Raw genomic sequence first — 26,273 nt, forward strand, 5'->3', positions numbered from 1 at the left:
ATGACCAGTGCCCCGTCCTCCCAAGCACAAATCTCATCGTGCAAGCTCCCCCAAAAACATCGTTACCAAAATATTACCCTTTACCAGTGTCACTACCATAGGGACATGTTCAGAGACACTCTCATGGACGCAGGACATAAATAAGATAGCAAAACCTGTTATTCACGGTTTTATTCACAACATACAACATGAAAATATAGCACACAAGTGTCTGAAACATTTAATGTCTGAACATGTTGTTCACATAAGGACATCTCGGAGAGAGTCTGTAATGTTCCATCACCGGATCGTCCGTCTTCTTCCATCGGTAGACGCGAAGTCCGCAACAGTAACAGGTGATGGCATCGTGGTCTCCCGTGTAATAAAAACCCGCCTTGGCAAGTTCTTTTGGTTTTTGACGTAATTGTATGGGCCACCGAGCATACGTCAGCATCCGGGCATAGAAATGTCTCATTTCGGGATGATGACAGAACAAGTAAGGTCTTGAATAGCAGTCATCCCTATAGTCAGGATCTGTTTCGCGACCAGCATCCGTCTGATCTGTGGGTTCATCCATCAATTCGTCATCTTCAATTCTATCCCTAATTTTGCGTGTAGCATCCGTTTGATCCACATAATGAGTACTCTTCTTCTCATCTTGTTTGGTAGTCACTCTTTTACATTTGACTGTATGTCTTTCTGAACATTTGCAGACCAAGACGTCGTCATCGTCGCTACTGCTGCTGCTACTAACACTGCTCGAATATCCCGATGCCATTTTTTCTTCGTTCCAGATAGAGTGCAACAAGACACAAAAATGTTAGAATCATAAAACACGTCTGCTCCCTAGGACAGTCGTAAAACAAATGACGTTTATACCACAAACCACTTTTTATAGCCAACAAATGTCTGTTACCACTGATGGCACTCGTTCGGGTAGCAGAAGTTACACTGTAGAAATCCCATCTGATTTTGATGGTCGTCTTGCATGGCACAGGGCACGATCGAGTTCAGATCTGGTACAAAGTCACACATGACTGCGTAACAGTCTTTGAGTTTCTCCCATTGGTCTAGGTGAAAAAAATTCCTTTCTTCGATGGCTTGATCGCGTCATCGCACCACCACCACTGTCGAATGTCTACACTGACAATGTTGTTGTCCACGCTCACGTACACGTTGGACTCAATATGACGAAACAACTTCTCCTCTTTCCTTTCCTTTAAGACTGCAATGGTGTCGTCTATCTGGCTCTTACTCGTACACAGTTCGACCCAGTGTTTAAGGGTTAGTGCAATACCTCGCTTCGTGGGTAAAGTGGCATTTTCGTCGTCAAATTTCCTAATGTGAATGGCAGTGTCCCCTTTCCACAGTTTGGCCACAACGTATACGTTACTTCCAAGTTCTATCTTGCATCTCGTATCGGTATTGCTTCCATTTGTCGAACAGGCCATGTCAAATGAATTCAGTTCTCGTTCAAAAGAGGGAATGAAGTTACTAACGGTGTTTTTATACTCTGAGGTCTGGTCTAAGCAGGTCAGTAGGGCGGGTCAGTAGGTCAGTAGGGCAGGTCAGGTTAGTAGGTCAGTATGTCAGGTCAGTAGGTCGGGTTAGTAGGTCAGTATGTCAGGTCAGTAGGTCAGTAGGTCATGCCCCCCATACAGGCCCCTCTACTACTACTGACATTTATTTATTAATCATCGGCTATTGGATGTCAGGCATTTGGTAATTGTGACTTTGTCTTGGAGACGATATCCGCTACATGTTTCTATTAGTTTTATATGCACCATCCCACAGACAGATCAGCACATACCACGGTATTTGATATAGCTACCAGTCGTGGTCACTGGCTGAAACGAGAAATGACCCAATGGACCAACAGAGATCGATCCCAAATCTACCGCGCACCAAGCGAGCGCTTTACCACTGGGCTACGTCCCGCCCTGTATGAATGAATGAATGAACGCATGCCTAACGACCCCCAGCTCCCCAGCAATAAAATGTAAAAGGTAATTAGATAAATGAACTGATCACCAACATCAATACACAAATGCACAATACACAAACTTAAATTAAAACACAGCGTAAAGAGCTGTGCAAAATATGTAAATACCCCAGGTATGTAAAATTAAAAATAAGAATAAAATTCAGTATCTCTGAGAAATGACAAAAGTTGAGGATGGAATCGAAATGATTCCACCACATCCCGTCTACCGAATATCGAACAAAACGTACACTTAGGTGCCCACAATGGGGTGACAAAGATTTATTACTATACTGAGTCAAATTAAAAACTTCACAATCTAAAATTTGAATAAAGTCAATGAGTGTTGATAGCAGGTATTTTTTTGGAATAAATATTGTAATGGCAATGTCTACACTCCATTTGAAGTCCATCACAGCCCACGTGACCCGATCCATAGCATGTGCACAGCACCATTGAGGCAAAAGTGGTTTTGCACGTGCCACTGGTCACGTAACTACAGTAGCACACGTGTTTTTCATCGTTACTGCTCACAGTAGTCTGTCACAAAGAAAATGTTTGTTACGAACTGTTTCGATGCCACGCCTAACAAATGTACAGCGTGAACGTGCCGTCGGCATGTTGCACGCAAGAACGTCAGTAGCTGACGTTGCAAGGACGTTGGGTTGCAGTCGACGGGCAATGTATGATCTGCGAACACGAGTACAACATCTGGGCACCACAGCTGGTCGCCCCGACCGGGTAGACCACGTGTGATATCACAGGCAGATGACCGTCATATTGTTAGTCACCTCCGCAACCGTTTCATGACAGCTACAGCAACCAGTAATGGACTTTTCAAACGTCGGATGTCCGCGGAAACATCCAAAATCGGCTGCGAGCCGCTCACCTCCACAAACAGCGACCATATGTTGGACCCATTTTGACCCAATTTCATCGACGCCAACGTCATCTGTGAGCACAACGCCACTGGCGAGCACAACGCCACTGGCGATGGACTCAAAGGGAATGGAATATAGTCGTGTTTAGCGATGAATCAAGATTCCCACTGCGATTTGCCGATGGCAGGCGGAGGGTTTGGAGACGACGTCAGATTTGGAGGCGGAAGTGTAATGGTTTGGGGTGCTTTCCGTGGAAATGAACATTCTTGACTTCTTGTCATCCGTGGCAACCTAAACGCTGCTGCATACCGCGACTAGGTGCTGGCGCAGGAACTTGTGCCCTTCATGGCAGCTCATGGTCCAGGCCTGATCTTTCGGCATGACAATGCCAGAACCCACACGGCCATCTTGACAAGGGACTACCTGAGGAACGTGGGCATCAATGTCATGGATTGGCCTTCAAGGTCGAAAGACCTGAATTCCACCGAGCACGTCTGGGATGTGCTGGGAAGACGCCTGCACACTCAGGAACCCTTCACGGACTTTCTAGGAACTTGCAGTCTTTACACGCATCAGGCAGTCGATGAGGAGGTGTTGCCTTGCAGTTGTGAGTACACATGGAGGGCATACGCGCTGCTGAACCTGTGATTTCATCAGATGACCCTGCTTGTGAATAACCATTTTGACTCTTTGTGGTTTTGACGAATGCTATGAACGCATCAAAAAAATTTTTGACTCAACGTTTATTCCTATTCTTTCTTTGGACGTCATACAATAAAAAATACCTTATTTAACACGTTCTTCTGTCATATTTGCTAATTAGCCAATATGAAATTGTTGTGAAGTTTTTAATTTGACTCGGTATACATTTATTTACTATTATGCAATTCTGTGGCAAAATCCTAAAAAGTTAGTGTGTTTTAAGTAACGACACCATTAGCGCTAATTGATTTATTAATCATCGGCTATTGGGTGTCAAACATTTGGTAATTTTGATGTAATCTTAGAGAGGAAACCCGTTACATTTTTTTTTATTAGCAGCAAGGGATCTTTTATATGCACCAGGGGCGGAACGTAGACAAGTGGTAAAACGCTCACTTAACGCACGGTCGCTCTGGGATCGATCACCGTCAGTGGATCCATTGGGCTATTTCTCGTTCCAGCTAGTGTACCACGACTGGTATAGGAAAGGCCGATAAAAGGAAAGGAATGTTTAATGAGATCTCAGCACATTTTAAACTACGGCTGTCTGGTGACTAACGTGGTTGTATTGACACTTAGTCGAGAGTGACAGAAAAAAAAACACTTTAAAAGGAAAGGAATATTTGTTGAATGACACCTCAACAGGAATAGAGGAAACTCGCTGTTCTCACACAGGCTGCTTCTTGCGACAAAGCAGCAAAGTAGCTTTTATATGCACTTTACCACAGACGGGACTGTACATACTACGATCTTGGGTGAAAGGAAGGAAATGGTTTATTTAACGACGCACTCAACACATTTTATTTACGGTTATATGGCGTCTAACATAAGGTTAAGGACCAGGAAACCCGCTGTCGCCACTTCATGGGCTACTCTTTTTCGATTAGCAACAAGGGATGTTTTATATGCACTATCCCATAGACAGGATAGCACATACCACGGCTTTTGATGAAACCGACCGCGCATCAAGCGAGCCCTTTACCACTGGGCTACGTATTTTCCCTTCGACCTTGGGTGAAGTGGAACACAATATTAAATTATTTTCTAAACATATTATACTAGTTTTTGAAAAGAATATCTATACAACGGTATTTCTAAGTAAGTTATATGAATGATGTTCATGGTACTTTGACGTTCAGGGGAGCGGAACGCACCCCCAGCCCCTTCTCTGTGGATCCGCGCCTTTTACCCGTGCACCATCTCGTATTGTATTGTATATATATGTTTGCAAACACCTCATTGTAACACCGTTTGGTGTTCTGAGTAAATAAAGTTCTGTTCTGTTCCTCGTCAAAATTCCCGAGACATTGCTGATTTGGCTGATTAATAGCACACATTAAAACCGAGAGGGGTATTGTTCTATAAGAGATAAGCTGGTCCGTTAATTACGTCATTTATTACGACTCGCCACATTGTGGTTTATGTAATACAGAACAGAACTTTATTACACTCAGGCCGTTACACAACGGCATATGAGGAACATGATATATAAACTGTAGTGACAAGATAGGGTTTACAGGAGACAATAGTACAATAGTATTAATACAAATGCAATAAAGTAATAGAGACAATAGTATAATACAAATGCAATAGAATAATAAGGAATAATATAATACAATTAGAATAAAGTAATGTAATGTCACATTATTGTAATTCCTACCAAATGTGCTAATCAGACATGCGCACACATATATACATGTATACTTGGGTAGTAATAAGACATTGTACATAATTCATATACATATATTTTAGGGTTTACTGCATTTATTAATAATTTCTTTTATTAATTTACATAATTTCTTGAGAACACTTATTTTGCTATTCGTCATTAGTTGTTTAAATTTCAGCGTACTTGGTTTATTATAATTATATGGCTTAAGCAAATTTTTACGGTAGTTAGTGAAATAAGTACATGTGAATAAATAGTGAAATTCGTCTCCAATATCATTATTGTTACATAATGTGCACGTTCGATCTTCCACTGGGGTGTTGTTCCAGCGTCCTGTTTCGATTGGTAAGTAGTGATTAGATGTTCTAAATTTGAGTAATATAGTCCAACATGTTTGTGGTAATATAATAAGATATTTTTCTAATCTAAGGTTTTCCTTAAATATAGTGTACGTTTTACCTTTTGATGATAAAGTTATGTTTGTATTCCATTGTTGTAAATACTGGTCGTTTTGTCTTAATTTTACTTGATTAAGAAGTATTTTTACGGATGAAAAGTTCCGTGACATCCAAACATTTGTCATGCCTAGCTGGTTAAATATATCTTCGACCATTTTTATCCATTTATAACTATATCCATTAACAGAAGAGTCGTGTAACATTAATTCATGCAGTAAAAAACGATGATTTTGTTTGTTTACCAGATACGATACGGGCCCAAAAACTTATAATTCTTTGTTGAATAATTAGTTTAAGGGGTCTTCTTCCTAGTTCTCCATATAACATGAATAGCGGGGTGCCTTTTTTAACTGGTAAGATGTGTCTTAGGAATTTTATATGAATAGTTTCAATGATATCGATGTTTTCATAACCCCATATTTCGCACCCGTATAAGAGAATCGGGAGTACAATGGAATCAAATAGTTTTAATTTGCATTCTATTGAAAAGTTATTGTCTTTGGATTTAGACAGAACAAAGTACATTGCTTTTGTTGCCTTTTGAGTTAGTAGTTTTTTGCTTGTATTAAATTTATTTAGTTTGGTAAAAGTAAGACCTAAGTATTTATATTCTTTTACGTTTTCAAGCACATCATGTCCAAGTATAAAAACTTTCTTGTAATCATTACTGGTGCCATTGAAAATGATTATTTTAGTTTTACTTGCATTTACTTTGAGTTTCCATTTATTGCAATATTGTGAAAAGACATTTAGGGATTGTTGTAAGTCAGAGGCGTTTGATGCGAGAAGCGCAGTATCGTCAGCATATAATAAACATAAAAAGTAAAGAGCTGTTTTATCGAACGTTTCATCTCTATCCAGGGATACCCCAGTACAATTTTGGCTTTTTAAGTAATTATCTAGATCATTTAAATACAGGGAAAACAGGACAGGCGACAAATTTTCTCCTTGTCGGACACCGATGTTGCATGGAAATAGCTCAGAGGTTTCGGTTTTTGTACAAATACATGACTTTATTCCTTGATACATTTGATAAATTATTTTAAAGAATTTTCCATTAATATTATTTTCTAACAGTTTCTGCCATAGGCAAGTTCTAGAAATAAGATCAAAAGCTTTTTGGAAATCTACAAAAGCACAAAATAATTTCCTTTTTCTTGTCTTTAAAATTTCTATCAGAGAATGTATATTAAATAGATGGTCGGTAGTAGAGTAGCCTTTTCGGAAAGCAGTCTGAGATTCATTCAGTATATTATTTTCTTCAATAAAAGCATTTAATCGGTTATTTAAAATTGTGGTGAACAGTTTAGAGATGCAACAGAGCAATGTTATTGGTATATAATTTTCTGGTAACGAACGATTTCCTTTATTTTTAAAAATGGGTTTAATTAATCCAGTCAACCATTCATTGGGAAAAACACTATTGTCGAAGATTATGTTAAACAGTTTAATATAGATTGGTAGTATTATGCCGGCAGTTGTTTTAATGTATTCATTAATGATATTGTCGATTCCAGGTGCCTTACCGTTTTTCAGTTGTTTTATAGCATTTAATATTTCATTTTCTTCAATTCTACTGTTTAAAACATTTTCACTATCTGAGTCTATGTTATTAAAGTTTATTTTTGTTTCGTTATCGTCCGATTCGCCTTTGTTTAGAGTTTGGAAAAAATGATAGAAAACATCTAACGGTGGTAAGTTATTATCTTCGTTAGGTCGTTTAAGTAGTTTGTAAAAAGCTTTTGGGTCGTTTGTCCTCAATTGTCGCATTTGTTTTTCAATATTAAATCTTTGGACGGAATGTTCTTTCAGCAAGGACTTTTTATACGTTTTACTTGCATTAATTAATCTTTGTTTATTTTCTAAAGTTATTCTTGAGTTATACGTTTTTTTGGCCTCATGATATTTTCCGCGTAGAATTCGACAACTGTGTGTCTTACCGAACAGCGATTGGTTACCTTTGAGTTTTACACGTCGCTTGATCGTGCAAGATCGTGCATGACCTAGAGTCGATTCAGCCGCATCTAAAAATAGATTTTTCATAGCCTGTGTTGCAGTATCGACACGTGTTTGAATGTCAACAGACTGATTATCAAGCATTGTGGATATGATTTCGAGTGAGTCCTGGTTAATTTTATTTTTAAATTCTGTTGATTTTTCAGGTTTCCATTTACTTGGCTTTTTGTTAGCTGAATATGTCATACAATTAGAAGTATCGTTATCGTTAGCATGTTTATCAACATTTAAGCTAAGTATTAAAGCACAATGTACATCTGAAAAAAGTGGGTCAAACTCACATACATCAAAATGTTTAGCTATTTTTAATAAATGATGGTTGCCAATGGCATAATCAACAACACTGCTATCTTTACAAGTCAATTTTCCTATGTTTTTATCATGTCCTAATCTGCCATTTATTATATATAAATTGTGTGACTTACATATATTTAATAGTTTAATACCATGACTGTTTACTTTGCCAATATCTTGACTTGCTCTTTCTATGGGAATATTATATGATTCTAATTTGTATATGTCATTAAAAAAATCTAACATATCATTTTCCATGTTGTTTAGTATGTCAATGTCAGTATCAATTACAGTGTAATCTGGGAAACAATTTGTTCTAGCATTAAAATCACCTAGTAGTAAAAGTGGGCTATGTTCTTCTATGTGTTCAATAAGTTCACTTTCAATAATGTCAAAAATATTTTCTTTATAGTATGGGGATCCAATAGGAGGAATGTATACAACACCGATGGTTAGTTTTCCGTGAAGACCTGTAATTTCCGTGGGAATGCTAAACCAAGACACATATTCAGAATTATTTGTGATATTGAAATCTATAGTAGAAGACAATTCATTTTTTATACCAATGGCTATTCCACCTGATGAATTTAATCTTTTTTCCCTGTTATTCCAAAGGAAGGTATAGCCAGGTAATAATGTTGACATGCAGTCTGTTTGATCTGTTTTTGTTTCAGTAAAACAAAGGATATCATACTTAGATATAAATTCTACAAATTCAGGGATTTTTAGTTTACTTCTCAGACCACACACATTAATACTAATAACAGATAATTGAGTATTTTCACAACTGTCACAAGAAGTCAGTGGATTGGGCTTGTTTTGGTATATTTCCCCAGCTACATAAGGTTGATCAGTTTTGACGGTGCTCATACAGGGTGGGTTAACATTTGTGGTGCTAATAGGAACCGTATGTACATTTATGGTATTGATATAACATGGGTCAATATTTGATATACTATCACAAAACATATCAGCATTTGGGGTAATAACAGAAGGTAAATATACATTTGTAGTACTGACACACGGTGGGTTGACATTTATAGGTATATTATTAAATGGATTTACATGTAAATATACATTTGAATAGTAGGGTGGGCTAACATCTGTGGTGCTAATAGGAACTATATGTACATTTGTAGTAGTATTATCATAATGTGGATCAGTATTTGATGTACTATCACAAGGTATATCAACATGTTTGGTTCTAACAGGAGATAAATATACATTTGTAGTACTACAACAAGATGAGCTAATATAATTTGTAAGCAAATTATTCATTGCAGTTAAGTATACATTTGAGATACTATCACAGAGTGGGTCAACATGTGTTAACATATCATTAACTGCAGGTGGATGTACATTTGAAATATTATCACAAGGTATGCTAACATCTGTAGTACTAGCAGGAGGTAAGTATACATTTGTAGTACCACCACAAGGTGAGCTAATATTTGTAGACAGAGTATCAGCCGAGGGTAAATATACACTTGAAATATAGGGTTGTTCAACATATTCATTTGAATTATTATCACAGAGTGGGTTGTTGCTACTATTACAATTACTGGGTGGGTTAGTATTGTGAACTTTTTTGAGAGGTGTCTCAACTGTACTAATACTATCAGCAGTAACATGGCTCATGCAATATATATTCATGTACACAGGTGGATGTTTTGTGGTTAAAACATGCAGTTAAACGAATAATATGTGACCAGTACTTACAAAAATGGAATAGTGATAAATTTTACTCATCGAAAGGTATTAACTACAGAATGTTCAAGCATGAATTTAAATTAGAACATTATTTGTTGAAACTCTCAACAAAAAATGCTAGAATTCTTTGTAAATTTAGAACTGGAAATAATAATAATAATAATAATAGATTTTTATTTCAGATCAGAGATCCATAGAACATATATAAACATCACATACAAAACTGATTACATAATATACAGCAGCTTGTGCCAGCGATTTACACATACAGATTTGACGTACACAGTTGTACACCGCAGGTGGGCAAGTAGGTCGTTTGGAGTTGTTTCGATTCTGCTCTTCAGCGAATATGCTGTTGAGCGAAGTAAAGCGAAATGTCAGACTTCCTATTGAAACCGGTAGATGGTTTAATATTGAGAGAGAAAACAGAATATGTCACTTGTGCAACACTGATGTTGGTGATGAGTTTCACTATATTTTTAAATGTACGTCTTTATCTACTGATCGAAATGTGTATATACCTAGTTACTATACCAATAGAGCAAGTGCAATTACCTTTTACCAGTTATTTTCTACAACTAAAAAATCTCTTTTGTGTAAACTATGTAAATATTTGCAAATTGTCATTGAGAGGGTCAGTCTTCCGGGTTAATATTACTTAAATAGTATGTCCATTACCACTACAGAAAACACTTTGTAACTTATTTTGTTTATATTTTCTCCATACTGCACTCGGTGCAGTTTATGAGAATAAAATTCGTGTCTTGTCTTGTCTTGTGACACAGCGTAATGGTATATTAAGCGAGTACTAATATTGGTTTCCAACTCCAGTTAAACATGTAGCCGTGTCTGTATGCCTGTCTGTCTGTTCCCCACCTTCCTTCCCTCTCTCTCTCTCTCTCTCTCTCTCTCTCTCTCTCTCTCTCTCTCTCTCTCTCTCTCCCTCCTCCACCGCTCTGTCTCCCTCGCCCCTCCCTCTAGCTCTTCATCTTGTCTTTGTCTCCACCCTTCTCTCTCTCCAACTTTGTCTGTCTCTTCCGCTCCCCTTCCTCCCTCTCTCCACATCTATTTCTCCACATGTCTCTTTCTCTCTCCCAACTCTCCCTCCATCCCTGTCTTTTTTTTTTAATCTCCATTCTGTCTGTCTCTCTCTCTCTCTCTCTCTCTCTCTCTCTCTCTCTCTCTCTCTCTCTCTCTCTCTCTCTCTCTCTCTCTCTCTCTCTCTCTCTCTCTCTCTCTCAAATCTTCGCATCCGGGGAAAAAACGATGACAGCATTCTGATAAAATGAATTGGGAGGCATTCGAACTATTTCTCGTTTCAGCCAGTGCACCACGACTGGTATATCAAAGGCCGTGGTATGTACTACCCTGTCTGTGGGATGGTGCATATAAAAGATCCCTTGCTGCTAATCGAAAAGAGTAGCATATGAAGTGGCGACAGCGGGTTTCTTCTTTCAATATGTGTAGTCCTTAACCATATGCCCGACGCCATATAACCGTAAATAAAATGTGTTGAGTGCGTCGTTAAATAATAAAAAAAAACCTGTTTTTGTTTGTTTGTTTTTTTACAAGTTTTATTGCCAGCCCCTTGTTTACAATTAGAACAACACATGGCAAGGGTAAAACATGGGTTGTGTACATAAAAATAATAAAACAGCATAATATAATACTTTAGGGTACTGGCTTGCAAACACTATCGCACTATAGATTCCTTTCCTTCACTGTCAATTAATTTTAATTTATATGCGAAACTATTAGTAGTTAATATTCTATGAAGTATTCTATATTGGAACCATCTAAGTTTTATTTCTTGCGTGGTTACAAATGGTTTTAAGTAAATAGTGTGGCAATTAAGGTCTGAAATAAAATAATTTTGCCATTTTGATATTGCAGAATTTGGCTTTTCAGAAGTTACAAGTGTGTAATAATATAGTTTCGAACCATTTCTGATAGAACAAAGTTTTCATTGAACAGGAGAATCATCTAAAGGAATATTTGTTTCTATTATATTCAGTTTCGTCTTCCTAAGGTAAACTAGCGTCAAAAGTTGTCACCGTGTACTTCCATCATTCTATATTGGTCGTTTGCAACCCTATATAGCTGTTTAGTAGTAATGCAAATATGACTAAACGTTGTTATCCAAATTAGGGCATTTTTGTAAAATAAAAAAGAAAGAGAAAAAAAGAGCATTGTATGCGTTAAGCAGTTTGTTTTTCTCACACTCGAATTGCATTTCTTGTAATATGCAGGAACGAAAATGTACGGTTCTTTCCCCCCCTACTCTACTTTATATAAATAAAGGAAAATGTATGGCTTGTCCCCCCACTACTACAGGCTGTGACCCCATTAGAGATTGCGCCCCCTCCCCCTCTAACTTTATGTTAATGCGAACGTTCGCAGCGGGCATTTTCGTTATCTATGCAACTAAACGGTATTGTAATATGTAAACGTTTTCCAAAATGGCTGACCAAAACAACAAAAATACTTAAGTGCTTTATTAATTTCAAATAGTCCTGACAGTACCAATAATTTTTGTTTCTTTGTTTTATTTAACGACACCACTAGAGCACATTGATTTATTAATCATCGGCTGTTGTATGTCAAACATTTGATAACATTAACATATAGTTTTAGAAAGGAAACACGCTACCTTTGTTTCTCATTAGTAGCAATGGATGTTTTACGTACACTATCCAACAGACAGGATTGCAGATACCACGGCCTTTGGTATACCAGTCGTGGTGCACTGGCTGGGACGAGAAATTGCCCAATGGGCCCATCGACGGGGATCGATCCCACACCGACCGCGCACCAAGTGATCGCTTTACCACTAGGCTACGTCTCGTCCCAGTACCAATGTCTTGAAATGATTAGTACGTTTCAAAAATAAAAATACATCCTTATGAAATTAAATAAACGAAACAAAGCGAGTTTACGGTTGCCATGGTAACAAAACTTGAAACTAGTTCTGCTTGCCGATATGAAGAAAACGTTTCCAATAATGATATTCACATTTTTTAAAGCCGCACACCCTAGTTCCATCCAGCGAAAATAAATTATAATTTGGTTAATCTACAAACCTGTAACACACTTAGATCACGTTTTTATCAAATGGAGTGTAAAAGCAGGTTTTATATCGATAAATACCATGGGAATCCCCATGTCCCAATTGCTTGAAATAATTTTGAAAGTTAGTATTCTGATGTCACCGGTAGATGTCGCTCGAAGCACAACAATGCCTACGTCACGACAAATTTCACAGAGTGCGCACAGACTTGGGGTGCGTTCTTTTCACCTCTCCTGGACATGTTCCAATTGTTCTGTCCTGGTTGTATCCCCTCTCCAGATATCGTAAGACTTAGCAAAATTATTGGTTTTAAGGGTTTGTAACGTTTTGTATTGAGACACTTACTTGTCTGAAAATGTTCACGAACTGTGAAGAAAAATCTCACAAATGAACAACAACAAATCGGATGTTGATTGCGCGAACCGTGCACGAGAAAACAAACCGAACCAAAATGATAACGGTCACATGATATACCAACGTCTGTGACATTGAAATGGAAATATCCCCTCTAAAAATAGATTGGACCTAGCTTGCTTAACGGTTTTTTCTCGACAACACGTTTTGTGAAAAAATGCAAAAAATGCATTTCGTGGTATTACAAACATCAGGATTACCAAAAAACACTTCAGGTGAATGGAAATGTGTATTCTAAATAATAAAATGTAAGTAAAGTGCAATTTTATTTGTGAAAAAAGGGGTTTAATTGCGAAAAACAACGCCGTAATGGTTAACAAATCAACGTAACTAGGGTGTGTCCCTTTAAACGAGAATAACGTAGTCCAGTGGTAAAGCTCTCATTTAGATCTAGGATCGATCCCCGTCGGTGGGACCATTGGGTTATTTCTCGTTCCAACCAGTGCATACCGACTGGTATATCTAAGGTCGTAGTATGTGCTATCCTGTCTGTCGTATGGTGCATATAAAATATTCCTTGCTAGTAATAGAACAATATGGCGGTTTCCTCTCTAAGATTATACGTCAAACTAACCAAATGTTTGACATCCAATAGCCTATTATCAATATGCTCTAATGTTGTCATTAAACAAAACAAACAAATTTTAATTAATTCCAGTGTGGTTGTGCTAAGAATTTTTATCAGTTTTATGTGAAAAGCCACAATCGAAAATTATGCCAGCCATTATCCGTTTCTTAACGCTAACGACGAAACGTTTCGCGAACGCTCTCATTAAAAAACGCAATACAGATATCATTTCTACGGGCCCTTGTTCCGTGTTGTATACTCAACGCCAAAAGAAACTATACAGTTTTTAAAATGCTAGGTTTTTACAAGTTTTATTTGATTAACTCAACTAAACTTGCAATCAGTCAGGCGTTTCAGGGGTCGGTCTAAACAAATTGTTTCGCACAAAACGCACGTGCATGATTAAATTGAAGTGTGCAAGTGGCTACTTCATGCTGACTCAAATGCTGAATGGTAGCCATTGCGAAAATCTGAAAAAACATATCGGATATTGAAAAGTGTTAAATGGCAAGGCTCAATCAAATTCAACACAAACACGCAATAGGCATGCTTCAGTTCATTTGGAGCGTCAAATCAGTGCACACACAGTATGTGGTATGGCGAGATGTAATCAATAACTCCACACCCAGTCTGCATTACAGAGAGCGCTGGGACGTGAAGGACAAAACTTACCATCAGATTGGTTCAACGTTTACATTAAAGCCCCACACCCTAGTTCCATCCAGCGAAAATAAATTATATTTGGTTAATCTACAAACCTGTAACACACTTAGATCACGTTTTTATCAAATGGAGCGAAAAAGCAGGTTTTATATCGATAAATACCATGGGAATCCCCATGTCCCAATTGCTTGAAATAATTTGAAAGTTAGTATTCTGATGTCACCGGTAGAAGCACAACAATGCCTACGTCACGACAAATTTCACAGACTTGGGGTGCGTTCGTTTCACCTCTCCTGGACATGTTCCAACTGTTCTGTCCTGGTTGTATCCCCTCTCCAAATATCGTAAGACTTAGCAAAATTATTGGTTTTAAGGGTTTGTAACGTTTTGTATTGAGACACTTACTTGTCTGAACTTTATTGTTACTGAAAATGTTCACAAACTGTGAAGAAAAATCTCACAAATGAACAACAACAAATCGGATGTTGATTGCGCGAACCGTGCACGAGAAAACAAACCGAACCAAAATGATAACGGTCACGTGATATACCAACGTCTGTGACATTGAAATGGAAATATCCCCTCTAAAAATAGATTGGACCTCGCTTGCTTAACGGTTTTTTCTCGACAACACGTCTTGTGAAAAAATGCAAAAAATGCATTTCGTGGTTTTACAAACATCAGGATTACCAAAAAGCACTTCAGGTGAATGGAAATGTGTATTCTAAATAATAAAATGTAAGTAAAGTGCAATTTTATTTGTGAAAAATGGGGTTTAATAGCGAAAAACAACGCCGTAATGGTTAACAAATAAACGTAACTAGGGTGTGTCCCTTTAAATTAAATTGATTGATTGATTGATTCTCAACGCCATTACGGCGATATCTAACAGTGTTATTTTGGCCTCATTTCACAGATGTCATCTGCCATTGGCATCCATGTTAAATTGTCCAACTTGAAATGAAGATAGTCAACAGAACGGCTTCTTGTTGGCACTAACACCATACACCATTGCGAACATACATTATATAAACATTTATGTTCACTCCAAAATTAAGAACATTTCCGTCTCAGTGTTTTTGCTAAAGACCGCATCTGGCTGTAGTACCGGTCCGAACAGGTCGTTCTGGAACATGTTCACACCTGCCGCCTCTTCCCCTATACACCCATATCCCCAAAAGTCAATGCACAATATATATATTTCTTTTCTTTTTTTTCTTTTTTTATTGCCCCCAGCTCATTTTGACGATGCCAGGGTTGGGGTGCCCTGATTCATCGCCTCACAGAATATGAATTAGATTATACACGCTAAATACTGGGAGTACATACACTTTGTGGTAGTATGCTGATTATAGTAATAGTAATACTTATACAAATAATGTAGATGGTGATATATTTAATATTAATGCATAATATGTACATGTAGATAGTAGTATTATAAATGGCTAGTTAATAGAAATATATTTAAATAGGCTGGTTGATGTAATGGGGACATAAAATAAATATATAAGTTTAGAAAGAAAGAATGTTAAAAAGAAAAGTTATAGTAGGTAATTATAGTGATAAGTAATAATGTCAAAATTCACGTCAAGCGCTTGCTTGATAATTGTTTCTATTATCTTCCATTAAATTACTTTCTTGACTGAAGAGTCGTTTCCATGGTGCCCAGATTGTATTATACTCTTCATATTTACAGTTTTTAAAAATAATATATTTTTCTATTTCGTATTTATTTTGTAAAACGTTTTGAGCAGCTATTATACTTATTTCATTTTTTTCCATTTTTGTCTTGTATATATAATATTAATGTTTATTAACAGCCAGTTTATAAATATGTCTTTTATATCGCCTATTTGTCCAAATACAATAATTGTTTTATTTGATTTTATTCGAATTCCTTTTTTGTTTAAAATCCAGTTTACAACAGCATGCCACAGTTTAGTCACTTTATTACAATAGTAAAATAAAAGTATTAATGTTTCTGGTGAACTGCCACAGAATGTACATTCGTTAGTATCTATGTATTTAATTTTATGTAAAAAAAAGTATTAGTTGTTAGTATCTGGTGTATAATTCTGTATTGAAACCATATCAAAGTTGTATCTTTGAGACTTATAAAAGGCACTCTATAATAGTTTCCCCATTCTTCTGAGTCAAAAGCAAAACCTTGGTTTCTACATCTTATTTGTGATGTTGGTGTAATAATTTCGTGATTTAATAATTTCGTGATTTAATAATTTATACATGTCTTTAATACCTGTTTGACTTTTAAGAATAATATTAAATTTTACTGGAAATACAGGATTAGTTAGCAATGTAAAGTAGCCATTTCTAACGTTGTCTGCTTTATTTATAAATGCCTTAATGCTGTTTATAAGCGATGAATATTCTAAAAAGTGTGAATTTACGATATATATATATTTTTTAATTTCTCAAATGTAAAGAAATTTCCATCTTCATCAAAAAGATCGTTTATAAATATTATTCCTTTTTCTAAATAATTTTTATAACAGAATGGTTTTGTATTTATTGTTATATTGCTGTTGTACCAAATATTTGAGCTTAAAATTTCTTCAATTTTTTCCAAAATTTGTTTTGTTGAATTAACTTCCAACTGTATACATTCCCAGCGGTAAGACGTGTTTGTTTCGCGTGTGCACACTGCACGTGCTTTCGTGTGCTCGACTTGGGGGTCCTTCATTTCGTTGTTTTTGTCAGCGAAATGAAGTTTTGTACTGGGATGTATGCGGCCATTGGAACTGATTGAACGCTGGAACGCTTCTCGTTTCGACAGCCTGCACCACCAGGTTGGATTCTTTCTTAGCGAGATTCCTTGCCTCCACGTCATTTCTCCGTCTGACTGTCGACTTCGTTTTTTTCGTGACTCGTATGACGGCCACGGTTGTTCGCGTTTAGTCTCTGCATGTCCGAGCCTGTCCTAGCAGCACTGGAAGATTGACCGCCCCACTTTAAGAAGAAATAGGAAGCGGGGTCGGCCCCTACTACTTTTTTCTAGACTTTACCTTGCTTTATAGTGATACCATCTCGTATCCTCCGGAGTCGGGCCCGTCCGCACCACTATACCAAACCATGACGACTGGACTATAGCCTAGTCTGATACTCTCTCTCGTTCAGACGGATCCGGCTTCTCAAGATCTGTATTTCAGCACAGCACTACACCTTCAACGTCTATCGACTGTCAATCTAGGGGTTTTCTTGACGGGATGCAACCCATCTCGTCCCTTTAAGCTGTGCACCCAAACGGCCTTAACGAGACCACTCGCGTGGACATATCGATCGGACTTTAAACTTTTAGATCTGCGTTCAAAACTTTATGTCGAAATTACTTCTTTTTTAAAAATATTATTAAATAGTCCGATCCTCTCTTCTTTCTCTTATTTAATTTTGGACTGTCCTTCTAAAATGCTCCAAATTATATAAATATTCGGCCGAGCAGTCAATTCTTTTTTACTTTTGGCTTGTAACCTTTTTTTTATTTTTTATTTATTCTATTAACTTTTTTACTAATTGCTATTTTCAAAATTCTGCCCATTTTCACACACCCCCCCCCCCCTCCATCCCGAGTCATGCCACCGATCTTATCGGAGGTCGGACTCGGGATGGGCGTGTTCGAAACCCTAGTGGTATATGGGCACGTTAAACTAGTTATCATCATCATCATCAACTGTATAAGATATCTTTCCAAAACATGTTTTTAAATTTTTTTCTTTTTATATTCAAATAATAATCTCTATTTATTAAATTTGGATAAAATTCTCTAAACGGATCTTTTAAATCTAACAGTTCTGCCGTTTCTATAATTGTATTACGTGAATTAGGATTATTAATATATTTATAGTGTTTGGTATATAAATTCTGATTCAGTACTAAATTAAAATCTCCGCAAACTATATATTTATCAGTTTGGAAATCTTCTAAATTGTTAAAAATATTTTCATAAAATTTAGGATTATCTCTATTTGGTCCGTATAAGGTCGTAAGAATAATTCTCTCTCCTTCTATAGTGATATCTATCAATATGAAGTTGCCCGAATTGTCTTTTTCTATTTTGTGTATTTCGTATTCAAAGTTATTATTAAACATAATGGCTACTCCTCGTGCATTTCTAACGTAAGAATTAAACACACATTTATATCCCCATTGTGTTTTTATATATGGTTCTAGTTCTACTCTAAAGTGGGTATCTTGCAGACAATAAATATTATAATTTTTACATTTTAAGTAATTAAGTACGTCTTGACGTTTTTTAGGATCTCCTAGTCCCTGACAGTTTACCGTCATTATTTTTACACACGCCATCTTAAATGATTAAGTTTACTCTTTTATAGGTGGAATTTTCTATATTTCGAATTTGGTTATACTGGATCTGATAATTGGCACCATTCCCTATCCAGATAATACTACTACTGTAAGCAAAATTCGAGTATTGGCTATAAAGCTTGACGTGCCGTTGACAAAGATAAATAGAAGTTTGTAAAAATACGTGAAGAACAGATAGAAATGGAAAAGAAGTGTTGAATACAAAAAAAGTATTAAACAAATCCACACCCTTGCAAACATCGACATGCGTATTCAAACACAGAGAACACAGCAGTGAATACAAACACACACATTCACACACTACACTAAATACAATAGAAAACAAAGGTATTACCATAGGGAATTAACTCTCCCAACCCCAGAATGTTTGATAGGTTATATAACCAGAAGGAATCCAAACTTAATTTAAACCAAATAAATTAAAATATCAATCGTTCGTCTGACACCCATATTCAGTGGTGCATAAATCCCAGAATGGAATTAAATATCTACATGGACACTAATAATGAATATAACTGAATTTAGGATATACATGTACATATACATACATAAATATTACATATATACATAAATATTACAGGGCTTCTAGAAAATGGTAGCCCCACTCGCGTGTTGGCGATTCTCATGGTAGGGTTATTAAGTAATTGCTTAGACCATTGAATTTCCAATGTTGGCTAATGAATTTTGAAAATGATTAAACCCATCTCTAGTGAATATTAGAAAAAAAAAAAAAAAAAAAAAAAACAACACAAAAAACCCACACAAAAAACCCCAAAAACCCAACAACAACCTAGAAACCCTGTAAATATACAAACATACATACGCACACACACACACACACACACACACACACACACACACACACACACACACACACACACACATATATATATATATATACATGTATAACGTAAACACATATAAACGTATACATGTCCACATGATAGGATTAAACGATTTTACTGCACTGATATTTGCGCCACGCTCTCGTACATATTGACTCACAAGCGTATCTGGACACCAACTCACTCAATCGTCAACTGATTGCCTCACACATAGTTGCACGCGCTTGGGTTTGTGCGCGAGTACTCTAACACCATAATGGGTTTTTCATGGAATTTAGCCTATATAAGCACTATTCATGCAAAACCCCACAGCTACACATATATGAACACACATTCACAAATATACACGAATAACACACATGCATCTATCTTCACATATAAAGAAGTCAATGCACAATATTACAAAATAACATGGGCAAAATCCATCCAGAAGACTTACCATTGAAAAATACAAATTGTTTTAATTGTTCCCTAATTACTATAAGTGAATATGTGAACCACAACATATGTCACAGTTAGGAACTATAGTGGACCGTGATCAATTAACTTTCACCCGGAAGTGAAATGTGTAGTGAGACCTTTTACCTAACGGCGGACTAACACACGGTTAATACTGAAGCGGTTTTATGACGGAGTATTTCGATTTATCAAATGTGTTACAATTTTAATTGTTTTCTTTTTGCACCCATCCCCAACCCCTAGGATGAGTAATTTGTTTTTTTACTTTAAAAATGTAATGCAATTTTGTGAAGTGATTTGTTTGTTAATGCAATTTTGTTTGATATTATCATTATTATGATTTTTTTTCCTATTACAATAATTAATGTGAAAAATATTAAGTGTATAATTATATTTTATAACGTACGTTAAATTTTGATCATCTTTAGCAATGCATAAAGTAGCGAGATTTTAAAACCTCATATTTTGTCTTTTTCAGTTCTGTTGATGTTAATAACGACTGCGATTATTTTGTGTTTGTTGTATCTGAATATTATGACAACAGACATGACCAAAATGAGAGTGTTTCGACAAGACACGAACCCGAACATTTGGTCAGTATTAATGCGCACGTCTAATGGCCGACGGTACAACTCAGAGACTCTCCGCGCCCAGGTGCTGTGTGCCGACGCAAACAGTTCTACAGCAAACACCACACCGTCAGCCATAGCGAAGTCACCAATACCCACCATAACGTCACTAAAGGTCACGGTGACGTCATTAACACACAAGATGACGTCATTAACACGCAAGATGACGACATTAACACCTACATCAAAGTCATTAGAGAGGACAGCAATCACAATGTCATCATTACAGAAGGATGGACTGTCGTCGCGGAAACCAACACCAACTCCTTGCTTAGACCCTTTCTTGTCGACATTTCGCAAACAACAGAGGTTCATTTGTTTTCGAGTGGACGGTGGACTTGGCAACCAGATGTTTATATTTGCGTCCGCCTATGGTATCGCCAGATACACCGGCCGACGTATTGTCCTCGACAAAAGTTGGCCACTGCTCAAAATATTCAAACCAAATGGAATTGTTGTCGACAGATGCGTCTGCAATGGTGTTCACATAAAAATCGCTGAGCGTAATAGCGCTTTCGATGAGACACTTCTGCGACTTCCCACAGTTGGAAATTATAAAGTAGGGAACTACTTGCAGTCTTGGAAATATTTCCAAAATGTTACGAACGAGATAAAAGCACAGTTTACGTTTAGAAAAGATATATTGAAGAAGGTTTCAACAATGTTAAACACCGTGGTAGAAGAATACGAAAATAGAACAGCGAATTCGAAAAATCCAACCCTCGTTGGTGTCCACATTCGAAGGGGCGACATTGCGAACGAAAAACGATTTATCGATTTCGGATACAAAGTGGCGCCAAAAGAATACATCTACAAGGCTATGGACTATTTTAAAAACAACTTTACAAATGTGATATTTGTGTTTACGTCTGATGATATGAACTGGACGAAACATAATATAAATGAGGAGGACAATGTGTTTTTCGTTGAAGGAAACTCGCCGGAAGTAGACATGTGTATCCTGGCGCACTGTAACCATACAATAATGACCGTGGGCACGTTCAGTTGGTTTGCGGCTTTTCTAACAGGGGGAGTAACTGTGTATTACAAACATTTCGCAAGCGAGACATCCGTGTTAAGAAAACAGTTTTCGTCAGACTATCTTGACTATTTTCAGCCTGGTTGGATAGCAATGGAATCGAATGAGACTATCAAAGAACACTAAAAAAACCCCAACATTATATGATCGTGTTAAAGGGCCTGTCCATGAGTTTGTTAAAAGTTTCTTTTGTTTATCGACACCACCAGAACAATTGATTAATTACTCATTGGCTATTGGATCTCGAACATTTGGTAATACTGACACGTATTCTTCAGAGAAAACCCACTACATTTTATCCATTAACAGCAAGGGATCTTTTATATTCATTTTCCCACAGACAAGACATACCACGGCCTTTGATGTACTAGTTGTGGAACACCGATTGGGACGAGAAAAACATCAATCTGAGAATGATGTCAATCCTTCCGACCCCAGTACCAAACACCTCCGCTAAGCTCTCTACTCGCTGAGCAAAATACCCCTCCTCGACCCCCGTCCTGAGTTTGTACCCCCCACCCCCGTCCTGAGTTTGTACCCCTCCCCTACTGCCGTCCTGAGTTTGTACCCCTTCCCTACCGCCGTCCTGAGTTTGTTCCCCTCCCCCACAGCCGTCCTGAGTTTGTACCCCTCCCCCACAGCCGTCCTGAGTTTGTACCCCTTCCCCACTGCCATCCTCAGTTTGTACCCCTCCCCCACCGCCACCCTGAGTTTGAAACCCTCCCCCACCGCCATACTGAGTTTGCTTCCATTCGAAGATGTTTTCAACAGAACCTTTTTAGTGACTAGAATTGGACATTAAATTTTCTTTGTTTTTTTGAACATCAGTTATAGGATCGAATCCCCTCAGAGGGCCTGTTATCTAACTGTTTTTGTTCGTCCCAACCAGTGCTCCACGACTGATATAACAAAGACCGTGGTATGTGCTGTCCTGTCTGAAAGGGCTAGAGTGTACGTAATGTTAAACACTGTCAATCTCGAACTTTTTGAAGACAAACGGTCGTCCAATATATGAAAGGCCGTGTTATGTGCTGTCATGTCTGACAGGGCTAGAGGGTAGGTAATGTTAAACACTTTCAATTATGAACTGTATTTAAAATCTAACGAGACATACCTTTGTGCTTGGTTCAGTTATGAACTGTATTTAAAATCTAACGAGACATACCGTTGTGCTTGGTTCAGTTATGAACTGTATTTAAAATCTAACGAGACATCTCGAACTTTTGTGCTTGGTTCAGTTATGAACTGTATTTAAAATCTAACGAGACATACCTTTGTGCTTGGTTCAGTTATGAACTGTATTTAAAATCTAACGAGACATACCGTTGTGCTTGGTTCAGTATGAACTGTATTTAAAATCTAACGGACATACCGTTGTGCTTGGTTCAGTTATGAACTGTATTTAAAATCTAACGAGACATACCGTTGTGCTTGGTTCAGTTATGAACTGTATTTAAAATCTAACGAGACATACCGTTGTGCTTGGTTCAGTTATGAACTGTATTTAAAATCTAACGAGACATACCGTTGTGCTTGGTTCAGTTATGAACTGTATTTAAAATCTAACGAGACATACCGTTGTGCTTGGTTCAGTTATGAACTGTATTTAAAATCTAACGAGACATACCGTTGTGCTTGGTTCAGTTATGAACTGTATTTAAAATCTAACGAGACATACCTTTGTGCTTGGTTCAGTTATGAACTGTATTTAAAATCTAACGAGACATACCGTTGTGCTTGGTTCAGTTATGAACTGTATTTAAAATCTAACGAGACATACCTTTGTGCTTGGTTCAGTTATGAACTGTATTTAAAATCTAACGAGACATACCGTTGTGCTTGGTTCAGTTATGAACTGTATTTAAAATCTAACGAGACATACCGTTGTGCTTGGTTCAGTTATTTTTTCTGGCGGAGGAGCCATAGGTTTACGGGCTCCCATTTTTATAGGGGTGGGGTGAGGTGGGGGGTGCAGGCTTGTTTTGCCCGAATGAAACGAAAATGCCCTAATCTGGATAACAACATTTATTCTTATTAGCACTACTACCAAACAGCTATATAGGGATAAAAACGAATCACTACGCATTTTTACATGGATTGCAACTAATTTTGAAGGTACAATGATGGAAATACATGGTTAAAAGGTCTCAGGTTAGCACAGTTTGTCCGAATACCTGTATCATTTTTGCCCGAATTTGAGGCTTTTGCTTCAGCACTAAGTCCCCCCCATGTCTGGTATATAATCAGGCATCAATCATTCAATAAGATACAACAACCATCATAGCTCATTTTATATAAATGTTATATTTGGAAGCTTTCAAATATGGTTTGTGTTTACATACTGACATACAATTTGCTGCTCAGTCTCTGATGACATGTGACTAGTAACCCTGCTGCTGGGGCCAGGGCTATTTTTAAACTATAGGCACTGAGATAAACTCTGCACAGTAAATGGTACAGGCTGGGGTAACCGAGCTGGTCAGTACTGTTGCTGCAGCTAAGAGCTATTTATAGCGTAGTCTTGGAGACTGCAGGTCTTGCTCCCTGTAATGATATGCGGGGTCCCCTTACAGGCATGGTCTAGCTGGCAGGTTCAGCTGAGATATGGTGTGAATCAGACCTGAATAGTAATCTGTGTGATAAACTGTCATTTAAAAAAAAAAAAAAAACTGGTGTTCTACTAAGTTCTGACAGTTTTCTAAGTACAAAGAAAGTAATTGATTGGTGGTTTGCAATTTTGACATCTGCAGTTGGTGGTGCTGTACTTGTATTCTTGGTGTGAATATGGAACGGGGTCGACCTAGGAAGCGTGCTGGACCAAGCAGTGTGAACAATGACTTTATAAGGAGTAAAACCCGTAGAGCAAGTCAGAAAGAAAGACGGACTAGTGCACCAGTGGATGATTCGGGAAGTGGTGTTGAGCCAGCACCTACCAGCCCTGCTCTTATTAATAATATGAACATTCCTGGAAACTGGACAACCCAACAAATTAAAAAGAGACTAACAGATATTGGGATAAAAACACATTCCACAATGTCAAGAAAAGACCTTCTAAAACTGTTGGAACTCAACACAAGGGACACAGAAGACAACGTGGAGTCTTCTTCGTACAGAGAGCCCGAGTCACCAGTGGAGGAAGTTCAGTCTGCTAACACACCTGCAGGGGTGACTTCTGATCTACATGAGCAATTAGAAGCACTGCATGCGGCCATTGGAAAAATAAGCCAACAGCTGCAACAGCCACCAGGTGCAGGAATCAGCACTGCAACATATATTTCCCGACATGGTAATTCACGTTTTGGGATTGCATTACATGATTTACCACGGGTGGTATCTATTCCCAGTGTTCTCAGACAACGAATAATTGAAGGGAAATATATCAATTTAGCTTCGTTATTAATCCCCCCACAGGAACAGTCGGGTACTCGTACTATTGTGGACACGGAGGGTAATGAAATCAGAATTAAAGGTGGTATGGAGAACAGATTGGGAAAGACTTTGACTATAGCAGAATTCATAACTGCCTTTACCAAGTTTATGGATGTTCTGTGTGAGGCACAACCACATAGGAGAGAAGAACTACAGGGCTATCTGTCAGATATTACAGACATGGCTTCGCAGTTTGGAGGTACCCTGTTTTATGAGTACCATCAAGCTTTTACTCAGAGGGCAGCCACTCTGTTGGAGAACTATCAAGTAAAAGTGGACTGATCCATTCGTGATCAAAACATGTTTTCAGCTATGGTAGCAGGGAGACAAGCCTTGCATTGTGGGGTGTGTTTTAGTACACTACACACCACAGAGTTTTGTCCACGGAGAGCTGCACCAATTCCGATGAGAGTAGGAAATTGGGTATTTAGAGGGATCCAAGACGCAAGCAGAGATAGGAAGGGGCGTCCTCGCATTCGCCATGAAGGGAAAGAGGTGTGTAACAATTTCAACGAGGAAAGGGCATGTAACAGAGTCCCATGTCAGTACGCCTGTGTGTGTGTCCTGTGTGCAAGTCGCCACATTCTCGTATTAAGTGCAGACGACTTCGCAATACACCAGAGGAAGATAAACGTCAATCATCAGGGTGACTGGGTGCTGTTCCTTCTCCAGTGAAAGTTGACGTGTTAAAAGCCTTATTAGCCTTGCATCCTGATACAAGTTTTGTGAAATTTCTAGTGGATGGTTTTTCTTATGGGTTTGATATGAACAGACCTAGTGTTTCGTGGGAATGTGGTAATAACCTGTCAGCCCGAAGAAATGTTAATACTGTGTCTACTCTACTTCAGCGGGAGGTAGAAATGGGATATGTTATGGGATATGTTTGTCACGGGGATTCTATAATACCCGTAACTGAATAAAACACGATGTCCAAATATCTCTCCTAACTGTATATCTATTAGATCTCTCTGTAACAGGCGGTATATACCCGCTGTGGCTCGTTTCTAGGTATGATCAGAGATACGATCTTATATAAAGTATATATTATATAGCACGTTTAGTTCACTAGAAAACACAACAAAACACAATACACTTTGGAATCTGTATTAACCTACGCTGACAAATGTAC

General features: G+C 37.7%; 2 protein-coding genes across 2 annotated transcripts; one reads left to right on the top strand and one right to left on the bottom strand.

Annotated features, from left to right (window-relative positions):
* Positions 1-1,049: 1,049 nt before the first annotated feature.
* On the bottom strand, positions 1,050-1,430 carry LOC121383833. The gene has a single exon (XM_041513932.1). It carries the CDS (start codon positions 1,428-1,430, stop codon positions 1,050-1,052), a length of 381 nt encoding a protein of 126 aa, XP_041369866.1.
* A 19,172-nt stretch (positions 1,431-20,602) lies between these two features.
* Positions 20,603-21,841, top strand: LOC121383834 (galactoside alpha-(1,2)-fucosyltransferase 2-like). Its single transcript, XM_041513933.1, has one exon. The coding sequence runs from the start codon at positions 20,603-20,605 to the stop codon at positions 21,839-21,841; it is 1,239 nt and encodes a 412-aa protein (XP_041369867.1).
* Positions 21,842-26,273: the final 4,432 nt, after the last annotated feature.

This window comes from Gigantopelta aegis, chromosome 10, assembly GCF_016097555.1.
Source record: "Gigantopelta aegis isolate Gae_Host chromosome 10, Gae_host_genome, whole genome shotgun sequence".
Taxonomy (NCBI): Eukaryota; Metazoa; Mollusca; class Gastropoda; order Neomphalida; family Peltospiridae; genus Gigantopelta; species Gigantopelta aegis.

Bases quoted from the DNA above. Each gene is read 5' to 3' on its own strand.
- LOC121383833 (XM_041513932.1), bottom strand. From the start codon at position 1,430: ATGGCCTGTTCGACAAATGGAAGCAATACCGATACGAGATGCAAGATA.
- LOC121383834 (XM_041513933.1), top strand. From the start codon at position 20,603: ATGAGAGTGTTTCGACAAGACACGAACCCGAACATTTGGTCAGTATTA.